At 38.7% G+C, this 26,882-nt stretch overlaps 1 protein-coding gene across 1 annotated transcript in view; it reads left to right on the top strand.

Moving 5' to 3' along the window:
• Positions 1–26,882, top strand: part of LOC149234622 (protein HESO1-like) — a 362,969-nt gene that overhangs the window by 64,722 nt on the left and 271,365 nt on the right. Inside the window, exons 2-3 of the mRNA XM_089371888.1 lie at positions 5,850–5,911; positions 6,013–6,204. Coding sequence (XP_089228014.1) covers positions 5,860–5,911; positions 6,013–6,204 — 244 coding nt within the window. The 5' untranslated portion in view covers positions 5,850–5,859. The remainder of the gene's footprint in view (positions 1–5,849; positions 5,912–6,012; positions 6,205–26,882) is intronic.

The raw sequence follows: 26,882 nt of genomic DNA, 5'->3' as shown, positions 1-26,882 counted from the left end.
TCCTTATCAATTGTTCTTTCTATCTCAACCTTTCAAGTATTACCTTTTCCAGCCCTATCAAATTCATGCAGAGGCATCCTGGTGGGATTTTAAGCGCTTCAAATTACAAAACAAGGGGCTAGTGTCTAAAATTCCCAAGGGGGGAGTCCAAAGCCCTTAATTTGTGATTGCGTTTCTTTTATGTTATATAGCCTTGTTAAGTTTCGTTGAACTAAATATCAACTTCCCTGAAACTTGCAACAACCTGAGAATACTCTATGAAGAAAATACACTTCAGCCGCTTTTTAGCATTTTTGTGAAAGGGAAAAATGTTGAGCTATTGTATCTCAATACCAAATGGGTTTTGTCTAAAATAGATACAGTTCGTTTTCCGTGAAATAAACATCTCTAATGACTTCCTTTTTCTCTTCTGTCTACCATTCTTCCCTCCAATGATGGGTGAGCTGCAAATATAGAACCACACTAGAAAGCCGTGTTGTTGAAGTTAGCTTTCACACATGTTGTAATAGCTGTAGTAGCTGTAAAGAGTGGAAGAAGGTAATGCAACATAATAAAATTAGAATAGAAACAAATAATCTACAATGACTAATTTGATGGCTTTATGTTTTAATCCAGTGTGGAAAAAGTTGCGATTAAATCGACAAAGCCTGATTTTTTGGACTAGCTGATTTAATCGGCTGACTTTTTGGCGATTTTTTCTTAGTTGAAAAAGTCGGGATTAAATCGAGAGTTTTTCCAAAAAATAGTGAGTGAGGTAGTCTTTTTAACGACTTTTTAACTTTTTTTTGGAAAAAATCGGGATTTTATCAAAAAAAGTCTGGATAAAAAAAGGAGTTTTTCCAAAAAATCGTGAGTGAGGTAGTTCTTGTAACGACTTTTTTAAATTTTCGTAAAAATGAATATTTTTGTATTTTTTTTTAATTTTGCGGAATTTTTCAAAAACCTTCTGACTTTAACGATTTTTTCAATTTCTAGACCCTTGCCGATTTAATCCCGGCTTCGACTTTTTCCACATTGGTAAATACTCTAATAAATGTCTTTTTCTTATGACATGTTCCTATTATAGGTCTTCACCTAAGTTACCGGATCTGGCAGGGCGAGGGCCAAGATCCCTGGATTCGCGGATCCGGATCCACCTAAATACGCAGAAAATACGGCATGCAGGCGGATCAGTGAAATTAGGAAACGGATCCCTGTCAACTGAAACGGATCACAAGCCCTGAAATGGATGTTTGGAGTTAAATCGAAATTCTGTAGCGGCTGTATGGTAGCCGGACATGTTTTCTTGTTGCACGAAAAAATCCAGTGCTCTATGCTTTCTCGATCATTCGTCATGCCGGCGGAAACAATTACGGGACCTCTCATGAGCCATTTTAATTTTGATTTAATCGATTTTTTCAAGTTATAATTTTATTCCATTGATACGAATTTTGATGGGTTGGTATGGCATTTTTTTCAATTTTAAACCAAAATTTCAAAAAAATAACAAAACAGTGAAATTTTGTTGGAACTCCAAAAGTGAAGAGGTAAAGCACTCCGATAGGGGATAATTTCCAGTGTTCCACAGGGACTCGCTCCCCTAGGGGTCTAGTTTCCTAGCTCCCCCGCGGTCCGGGGACTTGGGGACGAGAAGGGGTCGTTTCCCCACTCTCCCAAAAAATAGGGTACGCAGGGGGACGTGCTAGGGGGTCGTTTCCTTGTGCTGAGGGGTTGTTTCCGAAAAAGGGGTCGTGGGGGGTCGAGGGGGGACGTGGGGGGTCGAGGGGGATGTGGGGAGTCGAGGGGCCCGATTTTTTTAAATAAACTTTTGTTTATAATTAAAATTTAACATTAGTTTTAATACTTTAGGGTTTAAATTCGTTTTTTTATAAATTTAATTAATTATTCGCCTTGGCCCCTCACTCCATTCGCAAGACGTTCCTAGTTCCTCTGCAGCAGAGAGGAATTGGTCCACATGTAGCTTCATCCACTCTATCAACTTTCAAGAGGGACAAGCTTACCTCTAAAAGAGCGGAGAAGTTAGTTGTTGTGCACAGTACCCTACGTCTTGAGCATAGGAAGACACCTGAGTATTTGAAGGGACCAACAACACGATGGGATGTTGATCCAGAGGATGATGCACAGGTAGATATGGAGGAGAGACTTGATGAGAGACAGATGGGGTTGGTTGGTGTGCCATTGAGCATGTTTGAGAATGCTAGCGATTCAGATTCAGATGGTGATATGGTTGATCTTGATTTATTCATGCAGCAGCTGGATGCAGAGACTAGCAAGGCATTACCTTGAGGCTTGAGCAAAATTATGCTTGTTTATCTTTTGATATGTTTTTTTTTCTCGGTAAAAACTAGCTAAACTTTTATATTATATGTACAAGAGAACTTTACACACAGAAAGACATGCCTTCCAGGGCCTGCAATAGCACCCTGGGAACCTTGACTGTAGACCGAAAAGCTCCCTCGCAGGGGCAGCATCGCCAAAACTTCTCAGAACTTCTCATGACAACAAAAGCTCCCACACAGGGGCAGCACCGGACCGACTTCTCAAAACAATGGCAAAATCTATCAGAATCCCTGAGGAACAACATTGTATAGACCAGACACATGACTGCCCACGCAGGGGCTTGCTGCTAAGATCGACTGAACCATATACCGGACAGATTTAAGCACGACAGAGACACAAGTGTCAACTGCCAGCGTAGACCAAACAGAATTGAGACTGAACCATAGACCTGACAAATTTAAACACGGCAGAGACACAAGTGTCAACTGCCGGCAAACATAACCGATTAACAAAATCAAAATACCCGCAGCTGCATTAGTCCTGGAGTCGGGCTGAGGATGGAAGGTGGGCTGCAAGATGTGCTTCCGCCTCTTCACAGAGGCTCTTGTCTTCGACCACGTACGCCCAACCGTCACCTTCTTCACGTCCTTCCCACATTTTCTTCCATTTCTCCTCGTCAACGCCTGGATGGGCTGGCCCCAATGGAGGTGAGAGGTCTTGCGTACTCTTTTCCTCCATGCCTCCAGCTTCCGACGGTGGTTGCACCGTAGCAATGACCTCTTCCGCAGTCGCTTCTTCTCCAACCTCAATTTCCTTTCCAGAGCCTTCCAGTGGCATCTCCAGCGTGCCCTGAGGACTTCCATCCTCAATTCCTTCCGGAATTTTGGTGAATAGGACTGAAATGTGGGCATTGACTCCTGCATTGTCCGCAGAGTTGCCCAGAGTGAATACCACAGAGCCGAAGGCTGGAAGCGCCGGCTCCCCTTCGCTGGAACTCCCGACCTCCATGAATTGTCTAATGGGGAGCTGGGTCGCCCGGGCTCGCCTATGACAATAGCAGCAACAGCAGTGATGATGTTCATCTGCTGCAGGGGTTCGTGAGGAGGAGCCTCTCCATGGTCCCCTTCTGCTGGGCTGTCGCTCCCGTACTTTAACCATGGTGTCCCTAATGCCTCCTTTGTATGCCTGAGGGTAAGCTTGAACTCGGTAGCAATGCCAATTTCTTCCCAATTCGCCCTCTGGTGCACAGAACTCAGCTTGAATTCCTCCTCTTGGTGCCAGACTATTCCATTTCCCCAATTGTCGTTGCGTATTTGCCAATTGCCCTCCCCTTCCAGACCAGCGGCAAGGATGGCAACAGAGACAGGCTTCAACTGTGCTGCGGGGTGGTGAAATCTTCCCCGGCCTGAACTCTCTGTGCTTCTGCACCCACCAACTCTCAGCAAACCAATATTCCTTGCTCGACCCATCGAGCTCCTCATATGCTGCTTCATTCCCTCGTTGCAGGCGCTCAATAACTGCGCTCTGCTCCTCCATCTACCTCTCCCCTCAGCCATCAATTGCATTAACTGCAGCTTTGCGCGGAAGGGGAGTTTAATTGCCAATTGACGGCCTCCTCCGAGGAGCCGTGGAGTTTACATGGGGCGGCACATGCTGGGCATGTGGCTCGCCCCTCCTCGACACTCCAACACCTGCATCCGGGGTTTTATCTTTTGATATGTTGATGTTCTTATGTTATTTATAAAATTTTGACTCTTGATATATCAGAATTGACAATAGTCTTTTATAATTCTATAAAATTTTGACTCTTGATGTATGATGTATCAGACTTGACTTTTATAATTTTATGTCAATATTCACTGTTCTCAATGTTCATAGTAGGAAGTGGAACGTCAATATGGTTTAAACTTTAATCATAATGTATGATGTATGATTATAAATTAGAATTTTAAATTTATATGATATTAGATAATGATATTCATGTCAATGATCATGCTTTGCAGCTTTTCAATTCAAACCCAATTGTCATTGTAGACTCGATTTATAAATTATATTTTATATTTATAAGTTTTTAAGACCCTGACGCCCCCCCACGTTTCCTAAAAATTGGTGGGGAGCTTTTGCATAGGCCGCTCCCGCGTATCCTCGCTCCCTCGCCCCCTCGTCCCGGAACCTTGGTGGGACATTGATAATTTCTGTACTCCGAAAGGTAAGTGGATATGAAGTCCGAAAGTGAAGTGGTAAAGCACCGCGATAGGGAGGTGTACCAAAATAGAGATAGTGAAGTGGGTATGAACTGCGATAGGGAAGTGGTTCTTATTCCTCCTCTATTATCTGTATTGCTCTCCTTACTATCCAGGGTCCCATCCTACCCCTGGTCGAGTAGATAGAATAACCAGAACGAGAGTGATCGTGGCTGCCAGAACACCTTCCGGTCGAGCATTCGTTCCATCGGCTGGGCATCCTTGCATTTTCTTATCCTGGTCTCCGTGGTAACTAAGCTGTGATGATACATACTACATATAAGAACCAAGTTATAATTTTATTCCATTGATACGAATTTTGACGGGTTGCTATGGCGTTTTTTTCAATTTTAAACCAAAATTTCAAAAAAATAATAAAACAGTGAAATTTTGTTGGAATGCATGAAGACTTACCCAAAATATAAAGAAAATCAAATCCATTAACTTAACACGTGGTGTAAACCAATAGGCAATAAGACAATCTGATAAAAATAAAATTACAATATTATTACAGCATTATGTTTATATATAAAATACAGTAATTATAAATATTTCATTACAATGAAAATATATATTATGTTTATAAAATATTTTTTTTCACACATATCATTTAAATTAATTATTTTAATTATTTTTCTTTTGTTTTGTGGGATAAACACCCACAAATTGAAATATCTTAGTAGATATATCTTACTTTATGGATTACTTAGAAAATAGTTAAATGTGGGTTTTTTTGGAAATTTTTAATTTTTATTTAAATTACTCAGTTTTAATTTTATGTAGTAGTCTCATTGTTTAATTGTTTTATTTTTTCAATATATTTTGGTGAATTTTTTTGTTTAAATTTATTTAAATTTTGATAAAATTTTGTTGGAATTGTTAATTTGATTTGTCACTAGTGTTTCATACATTTTATGGGATTGAACTTATTTAGACATTTAGAAAAGCATTTTAAACCAAAATATACCTCTAACCAAAAAAATATTTTATCTAATTCTAACCAAATTTTTAAAACATATAATAATTAAACAATACATAATTTTATTGAGGGAGTATGCATCATTTCAGTGTTTCAGTCTTCATATTTATAATATATTTAATGGTTTCAGTTCCAAAAGTGTTTGATGGTTTCAGGGAGTATTTGATTTTTGAACTCTAAATTTTTTTTTTTGAAGTATTATTATATATATATTTTTTGTACTTGATGTATCCTTGCCGTATTTGGATCCTGGATTTTCAAAAAACTAGAGGATCCGAATCCGTATCCGTATCCAAATCCAAATCCTGGTAACTTAGGTCTTCACATATGTTTTATCTTTTGTCCAGGTTTCATGCAATGCAGGCAATGACTGGTGCCCATAAAGGGTTCACATTTTCTCCTCCTCATGGTGAGTTGTTGTAAATGTCTGATCTCCTTATGTATGATATTTTGGTAACAGATTCAAATTTAACTTGAATTGTAAGTTTTTGTTCTCTGCTATACTTGCAGTTATTCGGCACAGAGCTGAACAACTAGAGATGGATGAAACTAAAAAATTACAGCTTGTTCCATCATCTTTAAGTTTTCTTGGGGATCTATTTGATGAAGTCTATACCATGCTTCAACCAAGTATACAAGATTATGAAGCACGGCAAGCATTGATTACTTTTGTTGACAAAATTGTAAAGCTAAAGATTCATGGTAAGGTCATAACTTTGTAAATTCATTTCAGTGTTTTGTCTTTAAATGATTTGAAACTGCAAGCTTAGATTATATAAGTAAAATAGAGAACAAAAGGCATTCTTCCAAAAACATGTAAACCCTTGCCAGAAATGAAAGAAGGATAAGTAAAGCTTCTTGAGCTTAACAAAGTGCCTATTGTTGAAACACTGTCCACGAGTGAAAATGAAAAAAATCAAATCGAGAGATTGTGGAAAGTCAAATCTATGTCTTTAATTTGGGTTAGGGTTAGCAGGGGTGTTATTTATTTATTTCATATCTGAAAATTGGTCCTCTTCAACCATGCTAATATTTGGAGCATATCCACCAAGTTTTGAACGTGAGTCATCATTGCCTTAAGTGCCCCAACTAACTTCTTGACAACAGTTTGATGGATGGTGTGCTTTTTAATTTTAAACGTGTAAAATTCCCTTTTTCTAAAGTGCTTTTGTGGCTACAGTTGTACCTTTGTTAAAATTGTAGCTAGGTTAGGTGTCTTTCAATAGGCTGTGTGTCCAGGCATGTAGAAGGTATCTTGAAAACTTACTTATTCCAGCATTTTTTAATTTCTTTTAAAGTCTAAACTTAAGAAGATGATAATTAATTTAATTAATTATTATTGACTTTGTAACTCAGATTTCTAAAGTTTATAATTTTGGAAATTAATATTTCTTTTTTGGTCTGATCAAAACATAGTGATAGTGATTTTTTCTTTAAAGATCTCAAGGAGAAAATAGGGTTATGAGAGAAATTATAAATTGCTGGAATGAGTGGGTGAAGGACGAGATTTGAAGATCACATTGAGTGAGAGAGAAGAGGGCTGATTTGGTTGAGAAGAAGGAACATCGAGCGATTGAGGAGAAAGGGCCAATTTCGCAGAGAGAGGTGCTATGTTCAGGTCATCATCTGCTGAAGAGGGGCCGTGTTCAGGCTGTCATCTATTGAAGAGAGGGGCCGTGCCCAAGCCGAGTTTGTAGGAGAGAGAGGTTGAGTCTTTAGGGCCAAGTTCTTTGCTGGAGGAGTGGCCGTGTCCTGGGTTGAGTTCGCTTAAGAGAAAGGGGTCATACCGTTGCAGAGGGAGAGGCTGTTCGCTGGGCCTGTAATGTTCCCAATTTTTGTGAGCGCAAAATTCACTAAGGAGTTCTGCCAATTTTTGGTGAAAAGCGGAAATTATTATTTTAATGAAGAATGGCAGCAAAGTAATATTTTATTGGGAAAGGGAGGCAAAGTATTATTTTAATGGAGAATGTTGGCAAATTAATATTTTATTGGAGGATGGAGGAAAATTATTATTTTATTGGAGAATGGCGGCAAAATAATATTTTATTTAGAAAGGAGGCAAATGATTATATTATTTAAAATGGTGGCAAAAAGTCTCCTAGTGGAAAATGGGCCCCACCAATAAAATAATAGGGAAAAAGGAGAATCTAGAAGCTACAAGGAGGCTCAAAGGAGAATTATGAGTAGAGGAGGGACTCAATTGCAAATCATTCTATTTTATCATCTCTACTTGACATTTGAGAAGAAGCTCAAGCGAGTTTCAAACTAAACTCATTAGCTAATTTCGGTGGACTTCGAGTGCCACCCTAGTTAGCTCTTTGGGAAGATTACTTCAGATCTTCCATTGTGTTAATGCAGAGATCTAATTATCATTGTTTGCTGGAGGCTCTGACATTGTGATTCCAATTTGATTGCATGTCTATATATCTTCTCCAAGGGCCGAGTTCACTTCCACAATAGGGCCGAGCACCAAAGGTTTTGGATAATCATTTACCAAGGCCGGATTTGCATCCAACTTCTCCTCAGATCAATAGGGCCGAGAAGGATTGGCTAGGGCCGAGTTGCTCAAAACAAAGGAGAAATCTTGCTTATAATCTTCAGATTTCATTACGCCTAGATATCACGAAGTGCCAAGGGGAGATTTGCATTTCTCTTGAGCCTAGATCGAGTTCTTCTCTAGCAGGGCCGAATGTATTTTCTTCTAAAGAGGCCGAGTTCCCAGAATTGAAGATCAATTCTTCAAGAGTCTTGTCAAGACCGCATACACCATTATTGTTGTTTGATTTCTCTGCTATATCAGATTGCATTCTCCTCCATTCTAGATTGACTTTCCTAAACTCAGAACTAAATTTGTCTTCACTTGAGGAGGTTGCCTTTCATAAAAAGGAGAAACATCAACAGTTAGTACCAGAATTGAGTTTTTGCCTTGAACCGAATCCATTTCTACCATAAGTCCTGTGCTGTAACAGCTTGTTAAAGGAGGCCAAGTTGTTCCCTGTACATCCAAATTATCAGATTAACAAATCTGGTTTCCTTATCAGTTTAGAGCTTGTTCATATCAGCTTGGAGCTTGGAGCATCTAGTGTTGATTTTCTTATGCTGATATGACTGATATTTCGGAGGTTATTCATTGGAGACAAAATCAGGTTCCACTGTTCTATTTGTATGTTGTGATCGTAAATGTAAATCAGAAATCCATGGCTTATGCTTTAGTTTGTCAGGGTCTGAACCTTGTATCAGCATTGTACACATTTTGGGTTTAACATAAGTCTATCCAAGTCATCTACATCAGGTTCCATTACCTTGTTGTTCACTGTATATAATATTTGGCAAGCTGATAACAAGTATGTTTACTTCAGATTTCTCTTCATTTATTCTTGTACCAGCATCGAATATCATTTCTGAGTGCCATATGGTGATTTTGTTGCTGGTTTGAAGCTGGGTTTCCGTAGTAGTGCCATTGCATGTTTATGTTCAAGATAAACAAACAAAATTACACAGTATGCTCATGACTTGTTTGACAAAACACCTCACCTAAAGACTCATTGAGAAAAAAATTTAAGTGCAAATTGGGAATTTTCCAGTTGGGAACATTACAGGGCCATACTATGCAGAGGATCGTGGCTATTTTCTAGGGCTGTTCGTGGCTGTAAATTCTTGGTAACTGCTGATGTAATGTTTTCCTGATTTATTCTCTGAAGACTAATAAAATCCCTCTTCACTGGATTTTCCCCTCACTGGGCTTTTCCAGGGTAAAGCTGTGTAAAGTTTTATGTGCTTGGATTTCTTATTTCTGCTGTGCATAATTTGTTAGAAGCTCATCTGTGTTAATTTTGCGTAGATTTTAGATCTAAATTTTTCTGAGTTTTCAGTAAAAATAAATTTCTGGGTATAAAAATTTACTGGCACTTTAATCGTTTTGCTGGGCTTAGAGAAACTAACAACCCTCCCAGGCTAAGTTGCACGAAATGGGGAAATGGGTACGAGTTTCCAAAACGGGCACGGGTATGAAATGTGACCCCCCCAAATTTTGGAAACAGGGAAACGCTATATATATATATATATATATATTAGGACATTTAAGAAATATGTGCAATCATAAAGCATATATGATACATTCTAATTTATTACATTATGATTAAATTATCAGTTGTCAATGCATAAACTATAAGTCTCTAAATTTACATCACATTGAAAATAGCAATATCCAAAATCAACCACGAGAAATTTCTAATTTCTTGTCTCGTGCTTGATTGGGAGTCTCCTCCTACTTAGTCGAACGAACTTAGTGCTCTTGATTAAATACAAGTTCCATACCTTAGTACATGACAAAATACAATGGAAACATTGCAATCCCCCCAATCCTTAAATCCTGAAAAAGAGATAAGTCTGCTAGATTTTGAGTGAGATCTAAAATTATACTTTCTCCATATGAAATCCAATGAGGGCGAAACCACTCTCAAACATCCTGAGTCATTTCATGGTCATGTTAAAAATTTAACATTACCATGAACTGCATATCAACACTAGGGCCATAGGCTTGAACATTAGGCTGCCTCACTCAAAAAAAATCCTCTTTTTTATAACTTGAGAGGCATCTAGAAGATATTTTAGTCGCCTAATAAAAAATTAGAAGTGAAAAAATAAAAATAAAATACAAGAAAAAGTCAAGTTAGAAGAGGAAACTCCGTCGTACAGCCTGGAAACGCGTTTCCGGCTGTAGTGGCCATGTTTCCTCCTCGAGGAAAGGGCCAGTACGGCCGGAAACGCGTTTCCAGGTCGTATGGTACGAGTTTCCTCGTTTCGGTTTCGTTTCCGACCGGAAACGGACCCTTCTCCAACGTTTCCTGCAACTTAGCTCCCAGGGATGTCTCCCAAAATTGGTGGGTGTGTTTCATGCCTGTTTTTGGTGTAGCCAAGGCAGGACATCCAAACTTTTAGGTATTGGTCCTTGGCTACTGTTATCACCCTGAATCTTGTTTGCTGAAATTATCACAAAGGACGCTGCGTAACTCCAGGAAAAGAGCCAATCTCACATCACTGGATTCTTCTTGCTCTGGGTTGGTGCTTTGCCAACCACATGGTGGGGTGGCTGCTTCATTGCTGACTCAAGGTGTCAAGCATGGTTCTTGAGAGTAAGGATGACATCATATCAATGGATAATAACTGCTGTTCTGCACTAAATAAATCTAAAATCTACATGTACAGTATCAGGATGGCAAGCTAAAAATATTAAATTATAATTGTAGATCATAGGAGTCACAAATAGACAATAACCTCTCCTTGTTTCTGCAATAAAAGTTGCAGATCAGAAAAGTAAATACTCCAAAAGTCGAGGAAAACACATTAAAACAATGAAAATTCAATTATATGTGAAAGTGCAAAGTCAAAATTATCTTCAATAAACACCACAGATCTACAAGATAAATTAGCTGAAATTGATAAGAAAGCAAACATAGTGACACTTATAATAATGATAATCTATTAAATAACTAAAGATCACATGTCTATTCATGTATGTGATGAAAATTCAAATCTGTATGGTCAGATCTATAAAATTAGGTATGTCGGCCCCTCTAAAAAACCCCTCCATTACTATATATATGGCTCGGATTTCTCCATGAAAAGTATTAATTAATCAAGCACACATCTTTCGTTTATTTGAGATTCTGAGGCCCAACATTGTCACACCAATTTGTGAGAGAAGGCCAAATTTGAAGAACTTTCATCTCTGATCTATTCATTGGCATGGACAGATGTATGGAGAATTGTCTGAGGGTCAAATCTCAGTTTTTATGTTTAATTTGATTGGGTTTGAGAGAATTTCAAACAAGCAGATTTATATTATGTTTCTTTGAGTATGGTTTGTGTTTTGATAACTGTTCATGATTTGATATGCTTGGCACTTGCAGAAGACCGAGTTTGGTCTTTGATCATTTGTTTAACACAGGGCGAGCATTCATTAAACATGTTTCGCTATTCTGGTTTTGAAGACATATGCTATGAATGATGAGCATCTCCAAATTTGACAGGTAACGCGATTGGCTCCCATAGACTCATCGATGAGCGATTCGTTACTATGATTCCTGTGGTGCTTCGATGAGTTGGAAAACTCGTTGGAATAATTGAATGGACCTTTTGATTATGGCTCTGGTTCAATGAATATTTCTATTGGAAGCTATTGAAGCAATGATACAATGTTTCGATTGTGACTTGTGAGACTGTTCGCAGTGGATCGGAGGTGATAGTTTGTGATTATCCATAGCATGTCACTGGCATCGATTCACGTTATTTTTGTAAATGAGACCCCAAGAGAGCTAAAATAATGAGCGAGGCCCTTGGAACCCAGTGCATTGCTTCCGGCTGAAATGTGATCCTTGTTGAATTAGCAAAATATAGATGTGTGGTAACAGGCATCCACACTTTCCTTAGCAACCGAAGGTTTCAACGAATTGATTCTGGTTCAAGTTCCGTGTCAAAAAGTTCTGGTTACTTGTATTTATTCTAGCTCGAAGGAAGTTCTGAGTTGTCTGTGGTTTCGAAGTTCATCTACAGTTTCATAATTTGACTCATAACCTTGAATGGCTTCATGGCTACATAGATTGATGGAGTTTCAAGCTGTCACAAATGATTAATACACGGGATCAGTACACCGTGGGTTGATGTACGTAGATTCTGGTTGACAATTGATGTGATGCAACATTTTGAAAATAAAAGGTTGGATGTGGACCATGAGTCTCACCCCTTTTGATGACTTGTTCATAACAAAGCTAAGCCAAGAATATGATGCAAGAAGTCACTATATTCAACGCAGTGGCAAGGCATGTGCATACTGTGTCTATGGTTACAGTTTCAATTTCTCAATGGACAAAAGGCTAGTCTATTTTTTAATTTTCGGTCAAAATTCATTTTTTTAGTATGTAGGTTTTCACAGTTATAATTGTGGGTGAAGTGTTCGCTTGAAACGTAGGGCACCTCAATGATACTACACAGTTTTCCAGAAGAAGCTCACATCAACATAAAAGCCATTTTGTCGAACAATTTTTAAATTTCGGTGGTTGGGGTTGGAATTCGATAACTTATTGAAGTGCTCCCTGAAAAGGACAAATTGCAGAGCATCAAATCTCATATATAGTTTATTATGGTGATTTTTGATTTCTGGAGTCATTATTACCCAAATTGAGATCCAGCAGAAGCTCCATGATCAGGGTTCTCAGGAGGATGAATTAAAAGGCCTGAAAAGTTTTTTTGACACATATTTAATGACTAGAATTTCCATTGCATGATCTTGAGGGTTTATGAGCAGGCAGTAGTGGCATTGATAGTTAGTGGCACTCTTCATATCAAGCATCTTGAGGTATGAGACATATTGTTTCAAGTAGCTTATGCAAGAATTTGTTAGGAGCAGATCTTATATATAATCAGGGACATAATCAAAGTGTTTTTGATCATTCTATAGTAGAGCTAATGACCACTTGTTGCTGAATCATTCTAGAGGGTTTACCTTGTAAAATTGCCTTGCATTTTATTACTATACATGGTGATTGATTGAACACGTGTAGTGAAGTTGTCTTGATGACATGCCATTGATCAGAGATTCTGTTGGCTATATAGTACTGCCATTGTCATATGATGTTGTCAGGATTCAATGAAGTGTTGAGCAGTTGGAGTATTTTGTATCATTGCTGGTCAGATTGCTATCAAGAAGTTGCTAGGTTTTTTTGTTCATATGCTGCTGACCATTGCTGATGAGAATATTGTTGAGCAAGGCTGTTACCTAGGGTTTGAACTTTGATACTGGAGTTGAGCAGAGTTGTTGAATGAGTGTGCCAAACAGAGAGATATTGAACAAGATTGATCTTGGTTGCTGGTCAGAGTGGGATTTGCTGCTAGGGTTTGATCTTTCTAGTGACTAGAGAGCTGGTGCCAGTATTGCAGATTGACGAGTCAATAGGTTGTTTTAAAGTTGTTTATGTTTATATCTGTTGAAAAATGTAACTAGGTTTGGTCTTCATAATTGTACTTGAGTCAATTGTATTTCATGTAAAAGGAAAGGAAAAGAAAAGAAAATTTATTATTTTTCTAGACAAGGCATGCATTTCATGCCCCTAGGTTTATTGAGTCAGTAAGAAAAATGATCATGAGTCAAAGTCCCATTGGGACTTCCTAAAAGAAAAAGAGAAGTATTTTATTTATGTTAAACAGAGTCAAATTATCCCCAAGACCAAGTTGCCCCTCTAGATGGTCAAGTCGGCTCATGCAATGGATGTGTCCTTTCGCATGTTGAAACAATTATATATTGGTATACGTCCTCCAAGTTTGGCAAGCAATTTCAGTGCTCCTTCTGTGATGAGTTCTGCGGTAGAAATGCGAAGTTCAAAGGTTAATTTCTGTGAAGAAGTGCGAGCTTCCTAAATCTGAGATGATGCAAGTTTTTTTGTGGATGACATGCGAAGTTGCAGAGACATAAATGTGAGTTTTCTGTGGAAGAAAAGCGAGCTCCTCCTGTGGTATGAAGGAATGATGAACCTGCTTTTCAGAGTTTCTCTCATGGACAAAATTATGACATCTAGTGGACAGAATGGAGGGTTGACCTGGTTCTTGTGGGACATTGGTTTTTGGTCTTGGATATCTTACTTTGATCAGATTCTAGAAGAAGAGAAATTATTTTCTGGGTTTTACCCTTGGGAAGGGGTTTTGCCTTGGCTTGGAGCCTATATCTTGTGTTCATTATTCTTTTGTGATCTTCATGATGTATGGATTTGGTAATTGTTTGATGAAGAAACATAATATACAGTAAAAAGAAGCTAATAACATTCACAAGCAATTATCATTGAAAGAGAATCACCTTAATGCTAAGCTTCCAGACTTCTCAACATGGTTTCAGAGCTTAGGTTTGAAGTAGGAGGCTTGAAGATCACTCTCTTGGCTTTGGAATCCAAGTTTTGTGCATTCCTGTAGGTGTTGGACAAACTCTGTTATATCTCTGAATGTTGAACGAGGTTCTGGGCATATCAAGAAACTTTACCTTTGTTAAGAAGACCCTGATCTGGCTCAGATTAATGTACAATGGTTCGATCACGTCCTTGGAACTCTGATCGCTCACTAGAAATGGAGCTCGCATTACTAGATCCCGAGATGACTTGTATATATGATCTTGCTGGCACTGAGGTGGCTCATATTATGTACAATGATTCACTCTTATAATCTGTAGGGATCTCACACTATCTAGTAGCACACTGTAACTATATGTGACATGATCTTGGATATGAATCATGCGACTCACCCTATGTTATAGTTCATAATTCTGTGGCTCACATATGGCCGTTTCTGAGGCTCGCTTGACAGAGATAGCATAGCTGTGATCATCATGACTTTATGGATCTTGATATACAGTGATTCACACATACTACTCTGGTTTGCATTACTCTGTGGTTTGTTCACACACACCGTGGCATATATAATGTTGATCCTGTAGATAATAGCACACTCTAATCATTGGACAATGATCTTTTCATGATTAGTATGAACAGTGAGTCTATGACAAATGGCTCTGTGATTACTCTCTGTGATGACTCATATACAGTTATAGTGGAATTTGTATACTCCTCTGAAGCATTGTCAAATACTCGCGTAACAGTGACTCTGTGTTCTGCACTACAGTCCCTCACTCTGAAGTGGCTCGCTCTTGCCTATACAAAAGCTCGCATCTTGTTTTTATTTGTGGATTTGTGGACTGAATAAACTTGCACTATGTGGATCGGTAAAATACATAGGCTTGCACTCCATTACAGTGGTGACACAGTGATTCTCATTAACACAGTGACAATCTTACTCCTTCTACTATATCTCTGTGGTAACTTGACACACATCTCAAAAGCTCTCTATTTCAGTATAAACAATGTGAAGGATCGCTTGACTGCAGCTCATGACTCGTTCTTACAATGGCTCTGGTTTGCATCTTTAATGGTGTCACTATACTCTGCATTATACTGTGGCATTGGGTTCGATAACATGTGGTGGCATAGTCTCATATGGCAGTGACAAAGACCCTTGTATATGATGACCTTAACTCTACAGTGAATATACATTGGGCTGTGGTTTGTAGACAGGCAACTGGACATTGCCAAATTACTCAGTGGCTCAGTATCCAACGTGGCTTGATGATAAACTTTGTGGCACACTATATATTCGATGACTTGCAGAGGTTCTCTCATATACATATTAATCTCACTCTGTGGTGAATATTGATCATAGATGAAATTACAGTCTTCAAACATGACTTGGTCAGGCACAATAATGCGACTAAAGATTTCATGAATTACGAAAACTTGTTTTGGTATTAGCTGGAGCTTGATACACCTGCTATTTAAGGAGTAGAATGTATGACAGGGGCATCAATTTAACAGTTGAAGTCACAACTTGTGTCTTGCATATTATTTAGCTATAGTTCAAGTTCTGATTGTATGCAAAGCAAAGTCTGAGAGTGGAAATTGCAGAACTGGCAGAGGATACCATATGTAGCAATAATCTCTTGTGGAGAATGAGAAGTATAACAAACTCTCTAACGTGATCTCTAAGCTTGTATCAATAGTAGAAATGACAATAAAATCGAAACACAACTACAATGTTTTGAATTATGAAGATGAAGACTTTAAGAAGCATGTTTTTGAAGAAGGCATATTGTGGCATAAATCTATGACAAGAAGTGAAGGACAAAATGTTTTGAAAACTAAATGAAGTTCGAATGAATCTTTCAAGCAGCTCCCCGTAATCAAAGAAATCAAAGGTACATATAATTCATGATCACTTGCAATCTAAATAAGTAGTGATGCTATGACAATGATACATAGTCCCGATATATGAGGTTAGGGTTTTGCAGTTAGCAATATGCTTGTAGGGTTTTGCAATTCCTTTATGGTAGGTCTTGATGACTATGGAGTTGCTAGGGTTCTAGGATCCTGGTATTTAGGGTTTTTGAACCCTAGATTGAATTAACCCTAGGAGCAAAAACCCTGACCCTAATTAATTGTTCCTTCTAAGGAAACCCTAGCTCTTGGAAAATGTCATCTAGCATAATCTAGGGTATGCATTAAAACCCTAGCAAGAATTGGAACAAGATAAAGCCTAGGGGTTGAAGGCAAAACCTGACGACTTGGTGTTTCTGGTGAAAGTAAAAACCTTAATAAAGGTTAGGTCAAGGAATATCTAGGGTTTGTAACTAGAACCCTAGAATTACATTTGTGAGTAATCATGGAAACCCTAGATTGATAGAATTGACATCATGCTCTTGTCTTTGTATATTTTGCTTGGTTGTACTTGCTAGTGAGAATTGCAGGCACATAATGAAGGTTGTCAAAATTGTGAAAGCAAGATGAGAAGGATGGAAGAACAAAGCAAAGCAAGACTTGTGCGGATGATGACTTCTTGATAATGATGAGCATGATGGTAAGAGGGAGTTGTAATGACTGATGGATATGATATTAAAGCTTCCAGCTAATGAGTTCATTCTAGAAACACATTGATGATTGAAAGCATGTTGACTTCAGAGGGAGCAAGTAACAGAATTTGACATGACACTTTGACTAGAGGATATTATAATTTGGCAACTTTGATATTGATGATCTGCTAAGTAACCTGACACGTGGTTTCAGGATTTGTCGGATACGGGGATTCGAGTGTCGGATTCGGACACGTTGACCCCCCGGAGCATGACACGTTCGGATCCGTTATATTAAAAATTTGATATTTCTTACACAAATTCTCATTCATGATACAAATTCATTGATTTTAAACATAGATCTTCATCTAGATGTAATTTTAACTGTTTACAAAGTAAGTTAGTAACATTATAGCATGCATAGTACATACAAAATTCAAATACATGTCACATAAATGATAAATCAATGAATCATAAATTCTAAATTCATAAATGATAAATCATAATACATATTCAGTTAATCAATGATCCAGTAGGAGAAAGACAAGATAGTAAGATAAAGACATTGACAGCTGTAGTTTTCTCATTAAGTCATCAAAATCAAAATGTGTTACATAGGTAGTGAAATGCCATTGGCAAATAGAAATAGAAAATACAAAACAACTACAAGTATACAAGCCTCAAGGCAATAGGTAGCTCATGACTCATGAGTCATCAATCCTCATAGTCATCATCAAAATCAGCATCACTGTCCTCATCATCATGGTCACCACTGCTCTCCTCTGCATCCTCCTCCTCCCCTGTATCCAAAGTTGTCTTTGCATCTGCTGATGTGGAGGATGACCACTCTACAGTATCACCATCATCAAATCTAACAGGCTCTAGCACTGGATAATTGAGATCCATGTTGGCCAATGCCAACTCAACACTGTTGCCCATACCCATATCATCAGGAAAGACATCCCACATCTTTGTCTTTCCCTTCAACCACTCTTCCCTCTGCCTGTAAATAAGACGAAGGTTGGTGTGCACATACACCTTTGTCTCGACTCTCTACCCTACACTGCTCAAGCCTGCTCTTCTTAACACTATACAAATTCCCATATGTGCTCCAATTCCTCTCGCAACAAGAGGATGAAGTCACCTGAGAGAGGAGCCTCATGGCTAACTGCTGTAGAGGAGGGCTTGTTGCCCCATGATTTGCCCACCAAGAATAGGGCTTCTTAGCCCCCCTGTCTCTAATCACATCATATCTTGCAAATCGACCAGTGCCAGTGGAAAACTCTGCAAAGGCATCCTCCACCTCATCAAGCAATGCTCTATCTTGAAAAACCCGCCTGAATGCATCTTTCCTCCCCTGTGAGATTTCACCATCCATGTGAGGAGGGAATCTACAGGAAGGTCCACCATTCAACCACTCATGGCTGTAGTATTTTGGGTTCAATGAGTGAGCCAAACAATGTAAAGGTGTGCAATTCCTGTCCCATCCGCTGACAAGAATATCCTGTATAGTACCACAGAAGGTCTCTGGTGATGTCTCATACTCGAGGCACTCACTCTATAGAATAATGCTCCTCACAGACTCAATCATGGAATCCCATCCCTCATAAACCTCTCCTAGGATGGGTTTGTCTGTATCTGCAAATTGAAGCAAAGAAATGATAGGGTCCATGACCTGAATAATCAGATCTACCCTCTCCCACCAAGCATCATCTAGCACTGTGTCCTTCACTCTTTTAGAGGCTACTTGATCTGTCTTTCTCCAAAAAGACCAAAACTCTGAAATAACCGTGGTCCCAAGAGCGGTCTTGACCTCCCTCAACCTCTTCAACATGATGAATGAAGAGGCAAACCGTGTATCCGCAATCTTCAATGATGATAGATTGATATACTTCTTGTAGATAGTGAGGGCATTTGTATGATTTTGTACAAAGTTATGGATATGTCATGCATCCTCAATAATGTTACCAATCCAAAGCACATTAGAAGCAATGGATTTTAATGCTAAGTCCAATGAATGGACAATGCAAGGTGTCCAAAACACTTGTAGATATTTAGCTTCCACAATCATGCCAGCAACCTTGCAAATAGGTGCATTATCTGTAATGATTTGCATTCAAGAATCAACACCTACATCTTCAATAACTTTAATAAACAACTCACCCATATATTGTGCATCCTTGTATTCTCCAAGTGTATCCACTGCTTTCAAGAAAACTGGCCCATTCAAGGAAGACACCATGAAGTTGATGAGTGGGTGCCATGCTGGATCTGTCCATCCATCAGAAACAATGCTAACCCTAGATGTTGGCCACGATGCTTTAATAGGCTCAAGCATTTTTTGCACCTCTTTTTTTGCATTCGTCAACAATGTGGTTCTAAGCTTCTCTGAATCAGGAGGCACATACCATGATGGAGCCCCGTGAGTTAGAGCTCGACACATCTCAATAAATAGAGGTGAGCGTGCAACATTAAAGGATATGAAGTTTTGATAGAAAAAAAAAGGCAATGGTGAGATCAAGCTCTTTCCGTTTCTCTTTTTAAAAAATCTTGTCCACTGGACCAAGTGAAATTGCCTTTCTTTTTGCTGCTTGTCCCCCACTAAAACTCTCAAATGGAAATTTGTTGCTGCCTTTCCTCAAAATGGAAGGGGGTCATCATTCTTGGTTTTTTTTTTTAATTTTGCAGCCACATATGCCATACCAACAATGAGCTCTTTTTCCATTTCTTTCCTCTTTTGTAAAGGAACTTGTGTACAAGCTCCAACTCCACAACCAGGTAAAGCCAAAAAATGGCCTTTCACACGAAAATATGTGCTTGTGAAAGTACTGTGGCAAAAGTTGCATCTCCAATTCACATTGTCTCCTCCCTTCACCTTGCTTCTTGGCCCATCCTTTCTTTGACATATTTCCACAAGGGATATTTCTCAATGTTACCTTTAGGAGGAAGTCTTCCCTCAACATTACTTGCAGCAGACTTTGATGAAATTGGGGAAGGAGGGGCATCTCCAATGGGGACATTCTTCCCCTTCCTTTGCCCCCTACCTGCTGCCCTTGATTGAGCCATGAATACTGTAAAAAAATAAACAAAACATGCACAAATTTGTAAAAGAAATGCATATACAAACTGCTGTAATACAAATGCAAAAAAATAGAGAGGAAATGCACTTACCTCCAAACCCTTGGCTCCTTGCTCCAAACTCCTCACAGCAAACCCACAGCTCACCTATTGCAAAAGAAATGACAGCAAATGATGCAAATAAGAGGCATTTCCACCCTTTTATGGCCGCGCAGGTCCCAGTTTGCCAGATTCGTTTCCGGATTTCAGGACACGATGTTTTCGATCGGGACACGATCCGGATTCGATCATGTCCCAATCGGACACGACGTGTCATGAAATCCTGGCACGATTTAGGTCGAATCATATTTGATTCGACGGATTCGGACACATGGCCCTCTAAGAGCGAATCCGGTTTCAGAGATGATCTGCATGGGATATGACTTGGCTCCTTGGTTGGACATATTGCAAAAACATGTGAAAAGGCTGGAAGGAGAGCTTGCTTGATGATGTTGTACCGAAAGGTTCTTGATTTGATTTGAAAGCACATGAATTGAGTGAGCAACATTCTTTATGAATTGGAAGAGCTTGAAAACAGAATTGACATTTGGAAAACTGATGCGACTTATTGATGAATATGAAGCAAAACTCTGTTGTGAAATTGGCATGTGCTAGCGACTGTGAGAAGTGTTGCAAATACAGATAGTGGGGTGAATTAGTATTTCCTTGATTTTACAACTGGTTAGTTAATATTTAAACATTCAGAGCATTAAAACAAACATAAGAACCATCATCACATAAATGAACATTACACAAGAGTTTCGTCTCAACCAAATGCTATGTTATGTATGATGTACATACAAATTTACCAGATAAATCTGGAAGGAAGTAAAAGACTCCTTAAGGGTTTTACCAGCAAGCTGGAAGGAAGCAAATGCTTCCTGAATGGTTTGGGCTCCTGTACAGGGATAATGGCCCAACTACAATCAGGCTGCAGCCTTTGCTGCTGCACCTTGCTGCCACTGCTGCTGCTGCTTCCACTGATTCCACTGCTGCCACTGCCTCACTCTTGCCACTGATCTACTACTGATCTATTGCTCCCCCTGCTCCCACTGTCCACTGCTGTCACTACTTCCCACTGTTGTCCACTGCTGCTACTACCACTGCTCACTCATCTGTCCTCTGCTACCTTTGCTGCTGCCATTGCTTCCACTGCCGCCACTGCTCTACTCACTGCTGACACTGTCCACTACTGCCACTATTGCAATTGCTTCCACTATTCTTGTACTTCACTACTGCCACCGTATTATTGTCATTGTCACTGTCATAGTCTCCAAGTCACTGACACACAGTTCATCACTGTCATGAGATCACCGCCATCCATTTACTGCTATATCAAGGGTCACTGTTAGAGGGGTCTGCCAACACTCAGTCAAGTCTTCCATATATTGTCAAGACATCCACACAAAGTCACCAGGTTAATGTTGTCATCAAAATCACTAATGCTGTCATCAAGAGCACTGTCTCACTGTTATTGCAACAATAATTCATTGTGATCATAAGTCCTGTAGAGTGTCATGCGTTGTCATTCATCATATTATCATTAGGTAAGTTCATTGCTATGTTATTAGTAATTACAACCATATGTCAATGTTTCATACTATTATGCATAAGTATCTTATTGCCATACTAGCATTTCAAGGATGTTGACTCCTGTCATGTTATCTTATAGGCCACTGTTAAATATGAAGAACATTGTCATATAATGCTTGAACAACATAAAAAATTTCCAACAACAGATGAGTGCAAGCAACTTCTATATTCTACATGTGCAAGACATTAATCCCTGTAACAACAATATTAACCATAAATATTAAAAACCATTCAACAAATGTTTGGGAAACTTTGTCCCAGCTTCGAAAATCAAGCTATCTACTGGACAACTCAACACGCAGGTCTGCACAATACTTTGTCATAGGTCTCATGCACAAACAATCATTGACATCCTCATTAACTGTCAACTTCAGCCCATACAATGTTTCAATACAACAGAGTTCCAACAAGTCTTCTCATTAGGGGCAATGTTGTGACTTGATGTCATAAACTATCATAAAACTTCAGGATCACTGTCATATAGGAGGCTACATCAAGTTGCACTATCATATATCAAGGTTCTTTGTCAGGATCAAGGTGAGACCCTCAGAACTCACTGTCAGATGCCAATGTTGTTACCATCAACTGTTATACATAGAGGTTCCTGCCTTGACTCAATTTGCTGCCACACAAGAGTACTATCTTAGAATGCTCAGAAATTCAACATTAGATTGATTGCCAGGAGATATCAAGGTAACAGTCTCATGACCTTCATTACTGCTCCAGGTTTTACCTCAATTCATGCCACAAACTTTTGAGGGACTTTACCATTCACCAAAAAACTTTGAACTAGGTCAAGATACTGTTGAGGGTTGCAGGTATATGTATGATTACCAATGCACAAGGGAATAAGTGCGTATAGAGAATGCAAACCACTAAGATTGTGATGCCAATTAATATGGTTAACAAAGATACAATGTGAGCCTTAAATAAATTTTCTTTATAGCATACTACATGGACTAGATTATCTTCAATAGGATGCACACACCAATTTCAGGGTATTGTTGAAGTTACATACTAGGAGCAACCCAATTAGGAGATCGAAACAATAAAAAGGCTTCACTAATTTCTTTGTTGTTGGATTTATTGCTTTAGAGATTCTGTCTTGAAGAGGTCTACAATTGAGTTCAACAAATATTTTTTTTTAGAGTGCAATGACCAAAGCATTTCTTGCACAAAATTATAACTAGAATGAAACCCTTTTGCTTGCAAAAAAAACGCAACGAAATTCCCAAACAAGATCCGAAGAAGATGGGCCGTAGGGCTTATAGTGTTTCAGAGAACAAGGCTGAAACTTTTATTCAGGATCAAACTCTCATGATGAAATAACAAGACATAAGTTTAAAAGTCATGAATTAGGGCTATGCTAGATAAGTACTAGACAAAAAAAACTTCGAGGGCCGCAAATGCTCAGCGTATTGCTTCAGAGCTACATGCAAGAAAATTCAACAAAATTGCTTTCAAGAATGCAAATTATAATATATATCCCCAAATTCCCAGTAGTTCGATCTCTGTGGAATCTTGTAGTCACAGGCAAATCAGAGCCAAGATCGCTTCATTTGATTTTCTTTAGATATGCGCGGGCTGCAGAGGTAAGAAACTTCATGAGTACAATGAAATCCACAGAACCACAAAAATTTGCTCATCAACTCAAGACTGTAGTCAATTGAGCGAATTTTCTCAGTACATTGGAGAAACCTAAGTGCATTTATATAGTTGATGGGCCTTCATAAATGTAGCTGACATGACTTGAGGAGGAAAGTATTTTTGAGATTTAAATTAATTGGAGGGAAAAATATTTTATTTAAAATTCAATGTTGGAGCCATAATATTTGAGGTCGACTTCAAATTTGGACCATATATCCTAAATAAATTTGATAATTAATCTTTACCCTTCCAACATTTCAAATTTGGACCATTAATTAATTTAATAATTAAACTTATCCATCTTTGCCACATCATTCAACCAATGATATGATGCCACCTCAACATCATGGGGTTTTGGACGACTGGCGGGGTAAACCAAGTTTGATTGGGCATATCTCACAAACTGTGAGGGCCAACGAGATGATCCACATACCACCAGAATCGACCCGACGAGGAGAATCCAATGGTGAGGGTCTTTGAGGCAAATTCATTGATTAGCTGCTTCAAAATTCCAATCGAAGGCGAGGTATGAACATCGTCCAAAGAATCTAAACCCTAGGGCTAAGGTTTCATCACTACATCCTCTACATCCTCTCATCCATGACATTGTTCAACCAATGATATGATGCCACCTCAACATCATGGGGTTTTGGACGACTGGTTGGGTAAACCAAGTTTGATTGGGCATATCTCACAAACCGTGAGGGCCCACGAGATGATCCACATACCACTAGAATCGACCCGATGAGGAGAATCCAATGGTGAGGGTCTCTGAGGCAAATTCATCGATTCGCTGCTTCAAAATTCCAATCGAAGGTGGGGTATGAGCGTCGTCCAAAGAATCCAAACCCTAGGGCTAAGGTTTCTTCACTACATCCTCTACATCCTCTCATCCATGACAACTAGCATATCAAGGACATCAATGACGACATCTTGCACCTATTGCATTCGTTTTCACATCCTGCACTTGCTCAACATTCGACATCTGCTCAACATCTTGCAACTGCTCAACATCCTTTGTTAAAATTTGGGTACCAGAGGACAAGTGGTTCCCTAAGGCTTTGATCTTTGGCCTAGGGAAAAGTGTCCAAATTTATTTTTTTACTTTTCTCCTAAAGTGACTTTATAAGTGGTAAAGTCAATTTAATTTAGAAGTGACTTTATAAGTGGTAAAGTTACATTCTAATTTAAAAGTGACTTTATAAGTGGTAAAGTTACATTCTACTTTAAAGGTGACTTTATTAAAGTGAATGAAGAATTAGAAAGTGAAAAAGTGACTATGGAAATAAAAGGCTATGTGGGTCTTTATTTAAGTGGGTGAGTTAAAAAATAGAGAGTGAGAATTAAATGCACATTTATTCTCATCCCTAGATCTAAATGAATCTCAACCATTAGATCTTAGGGTAATCCAAAAGGTCATTTAGAGAATAAAAGGAGAAGAGAAGAGGAAAAGATCAATTCATTCTTTCATGAGCATTTGAGAGAAAGAGAAGAGAGAGCAAGGAGAAAATTTCTGAGCAGTGAGGAAGTGAAGGAGAGCAACAAAAAGACATTTAAGCAAATCTGGGCAACAACATTTATTGGCATGCATCCCAAGGAAAAATCGTACAGCAGGAGAAAGGCACAGAAATCGAGGAAGAGGGACAGCAAGTTCTGGGCACATTTTTCAAGGCTGGCCGTACAACATTTAATGTTGTTTTATTGTTGTAAAAATTTCTGTTTTGGCTATTTGCTAATTGGCACGATTTTCGAGGTGGAGTTCAAGCACGAAAATCGAGATAAGTTGTAATTTGTGGTTGCTGGAATTTTTACTGTGTATTTCAGTTTCTCTGTAAAATCATTTTCAGAAATAAAGAAGAGCTCTCAAACTGGTTTTCCCTAAGAGTTGTAGAGGGTTTTTCTAGGGTCACATTGACCAAAAATCACTGTGTTATTTTCTATGTGTGGCTGTCATAATTTTGCTGTGTTTTATTTCTACAATTTTCGCAGTTGTGAAATTTCTAAATTTGTGTTTTTAGAAAAATATTATCATTTCCAGATTTTAGAATTTTTATCATGCTTGGATTTAAAACTAAATGCATGGAGTTATAAGGAAAACTGATAATCGGAGTGGGAGTTGAAATTTCTTCATCCTTCACTTGCTGACCGCTTTGACATCAATGCCAACATACTCAACAAGAAGTTTGGGTCCTTGGAGAGAATGAAATATTGCTTGAAGTTTGTCAAGATCCAAGAAACTCATGATTTGATATGGTAAGACGCTGTTAGGAGCCAAGAAAACCCTGTCAAGGAATGTAAAAGAATGTTTTGATATGATGATGCAAAGGAAATGAGGAGCTCTACAACTACTATTAAAGATCTCCATGGAAGTGGAAGTAGCTGATCTAGTTATAAGGAAAACTGATAATCGGAGTGGGAGTTGAAATTTCTTCATCCTTCACCTGCTGACCGCTTTGACATCAATGCCAACATACTCAACAAGAAGTTTGGGTCCTTGGAGAGAATGAAATATTGCTTGAAGTTTGTCAAGATCCAAGAAACTCATGATTTGATATGGTAAGACGCTGTTAGGAGCCAAGAAAACCCTGTCAAGGAATGTAAAAGAATGTTTTGATATGATGATGCAAAGGAAATGAGGAGCTCTACAACTACTATTAAAGATCTCCATGGAAGCGGAAGTAGCTGATGTATTGATGAAGTATGAGACAAGCTCAGACTTGTGGTTGTGTCTCCCTAGTTGAGAGGGAGCTATTCCTTGATTGAGAGGGGATGAGGATATCCTCCCTCGTTGAGAGGGAGTGATGATGGACATCATTTTCTCTTCTATCATGTGTCATGCACTGGGCCAGGACTGACAACCATACGTCTAGTGAAGGGCATGTTAGGGGAATGGAGGATTGAATAAACATTTGGGACTAGTACTTCTTGAGGATTGGGAATCCAAGATAGGAAGTAGTCCCATGGACCGACACTCCTTGAGGATTGGACAGGGTGTCCAAGACAAGAGTGGAAGGATCGATATTCTTTGAGGATTGGGAATCCAAGGTAAGAATAGTCCTAGAAGGACATACTTGGTGAACATCCATATGGGGTCCGTGCCTTGAGAGGCTATGGTGGTGTACATGGGTATGCCTCCTAGCATTGTGCTCTAATCTTGTGGAGAGTTAGAGCTTGTTAGTCAAGGCCTTGCTATGTTGCTATGTTGACAATGTTGGTTGTGATGTTGATGCTTAAAGATGGCTTATCAATCCAACTCTTCTTATGAGAATATTTCAATTTTAGAGTATCCTTGTACCGGTTGCGGAATTATGAATTCCTAGTAGTTAAGAGGGACGGTTGAAAAATGTAACTAGGTTTGGTCTTCATAATTGTACTTGAGTCAATTTGTATTTCATTTTAAAGAAAAAGAAAAGAAGAGAAAGACAACTTTATTATTTTTCTAGACAAGGCATGCATTTCATGCCCCTAGGTTCATTTAGTCATTAAGAAAAGTTTTCATTAGTCAAAGTCCCATTTGGACGTCCTAAAAGAAAAAGAGAGGAGAATTTTATTTATGTTAAAAAGAGTCAAATTATCCCCAAGA

This window comes from Pinus tabuliformis, chromosome 8 (assembly GCF_031772625.1).
Source record: "Pinus tabuliformis cultivar Carrire ecotype Pingquan chromosome 8, CPIR1, whole genome shotgun sequence".
Classification (NCBI taxonomy): Eukaryota; Viridiplantae; Streptophyta; class Pinopsida; order Pinales; family Pinaceae; genus Pinus; species Pinus tabuliformis.
The sequence above is the reverse complement of the archived record's forward strand: the minus strand, read 5'-3'. Positions and strand labels throughout refer to the sequence as shown.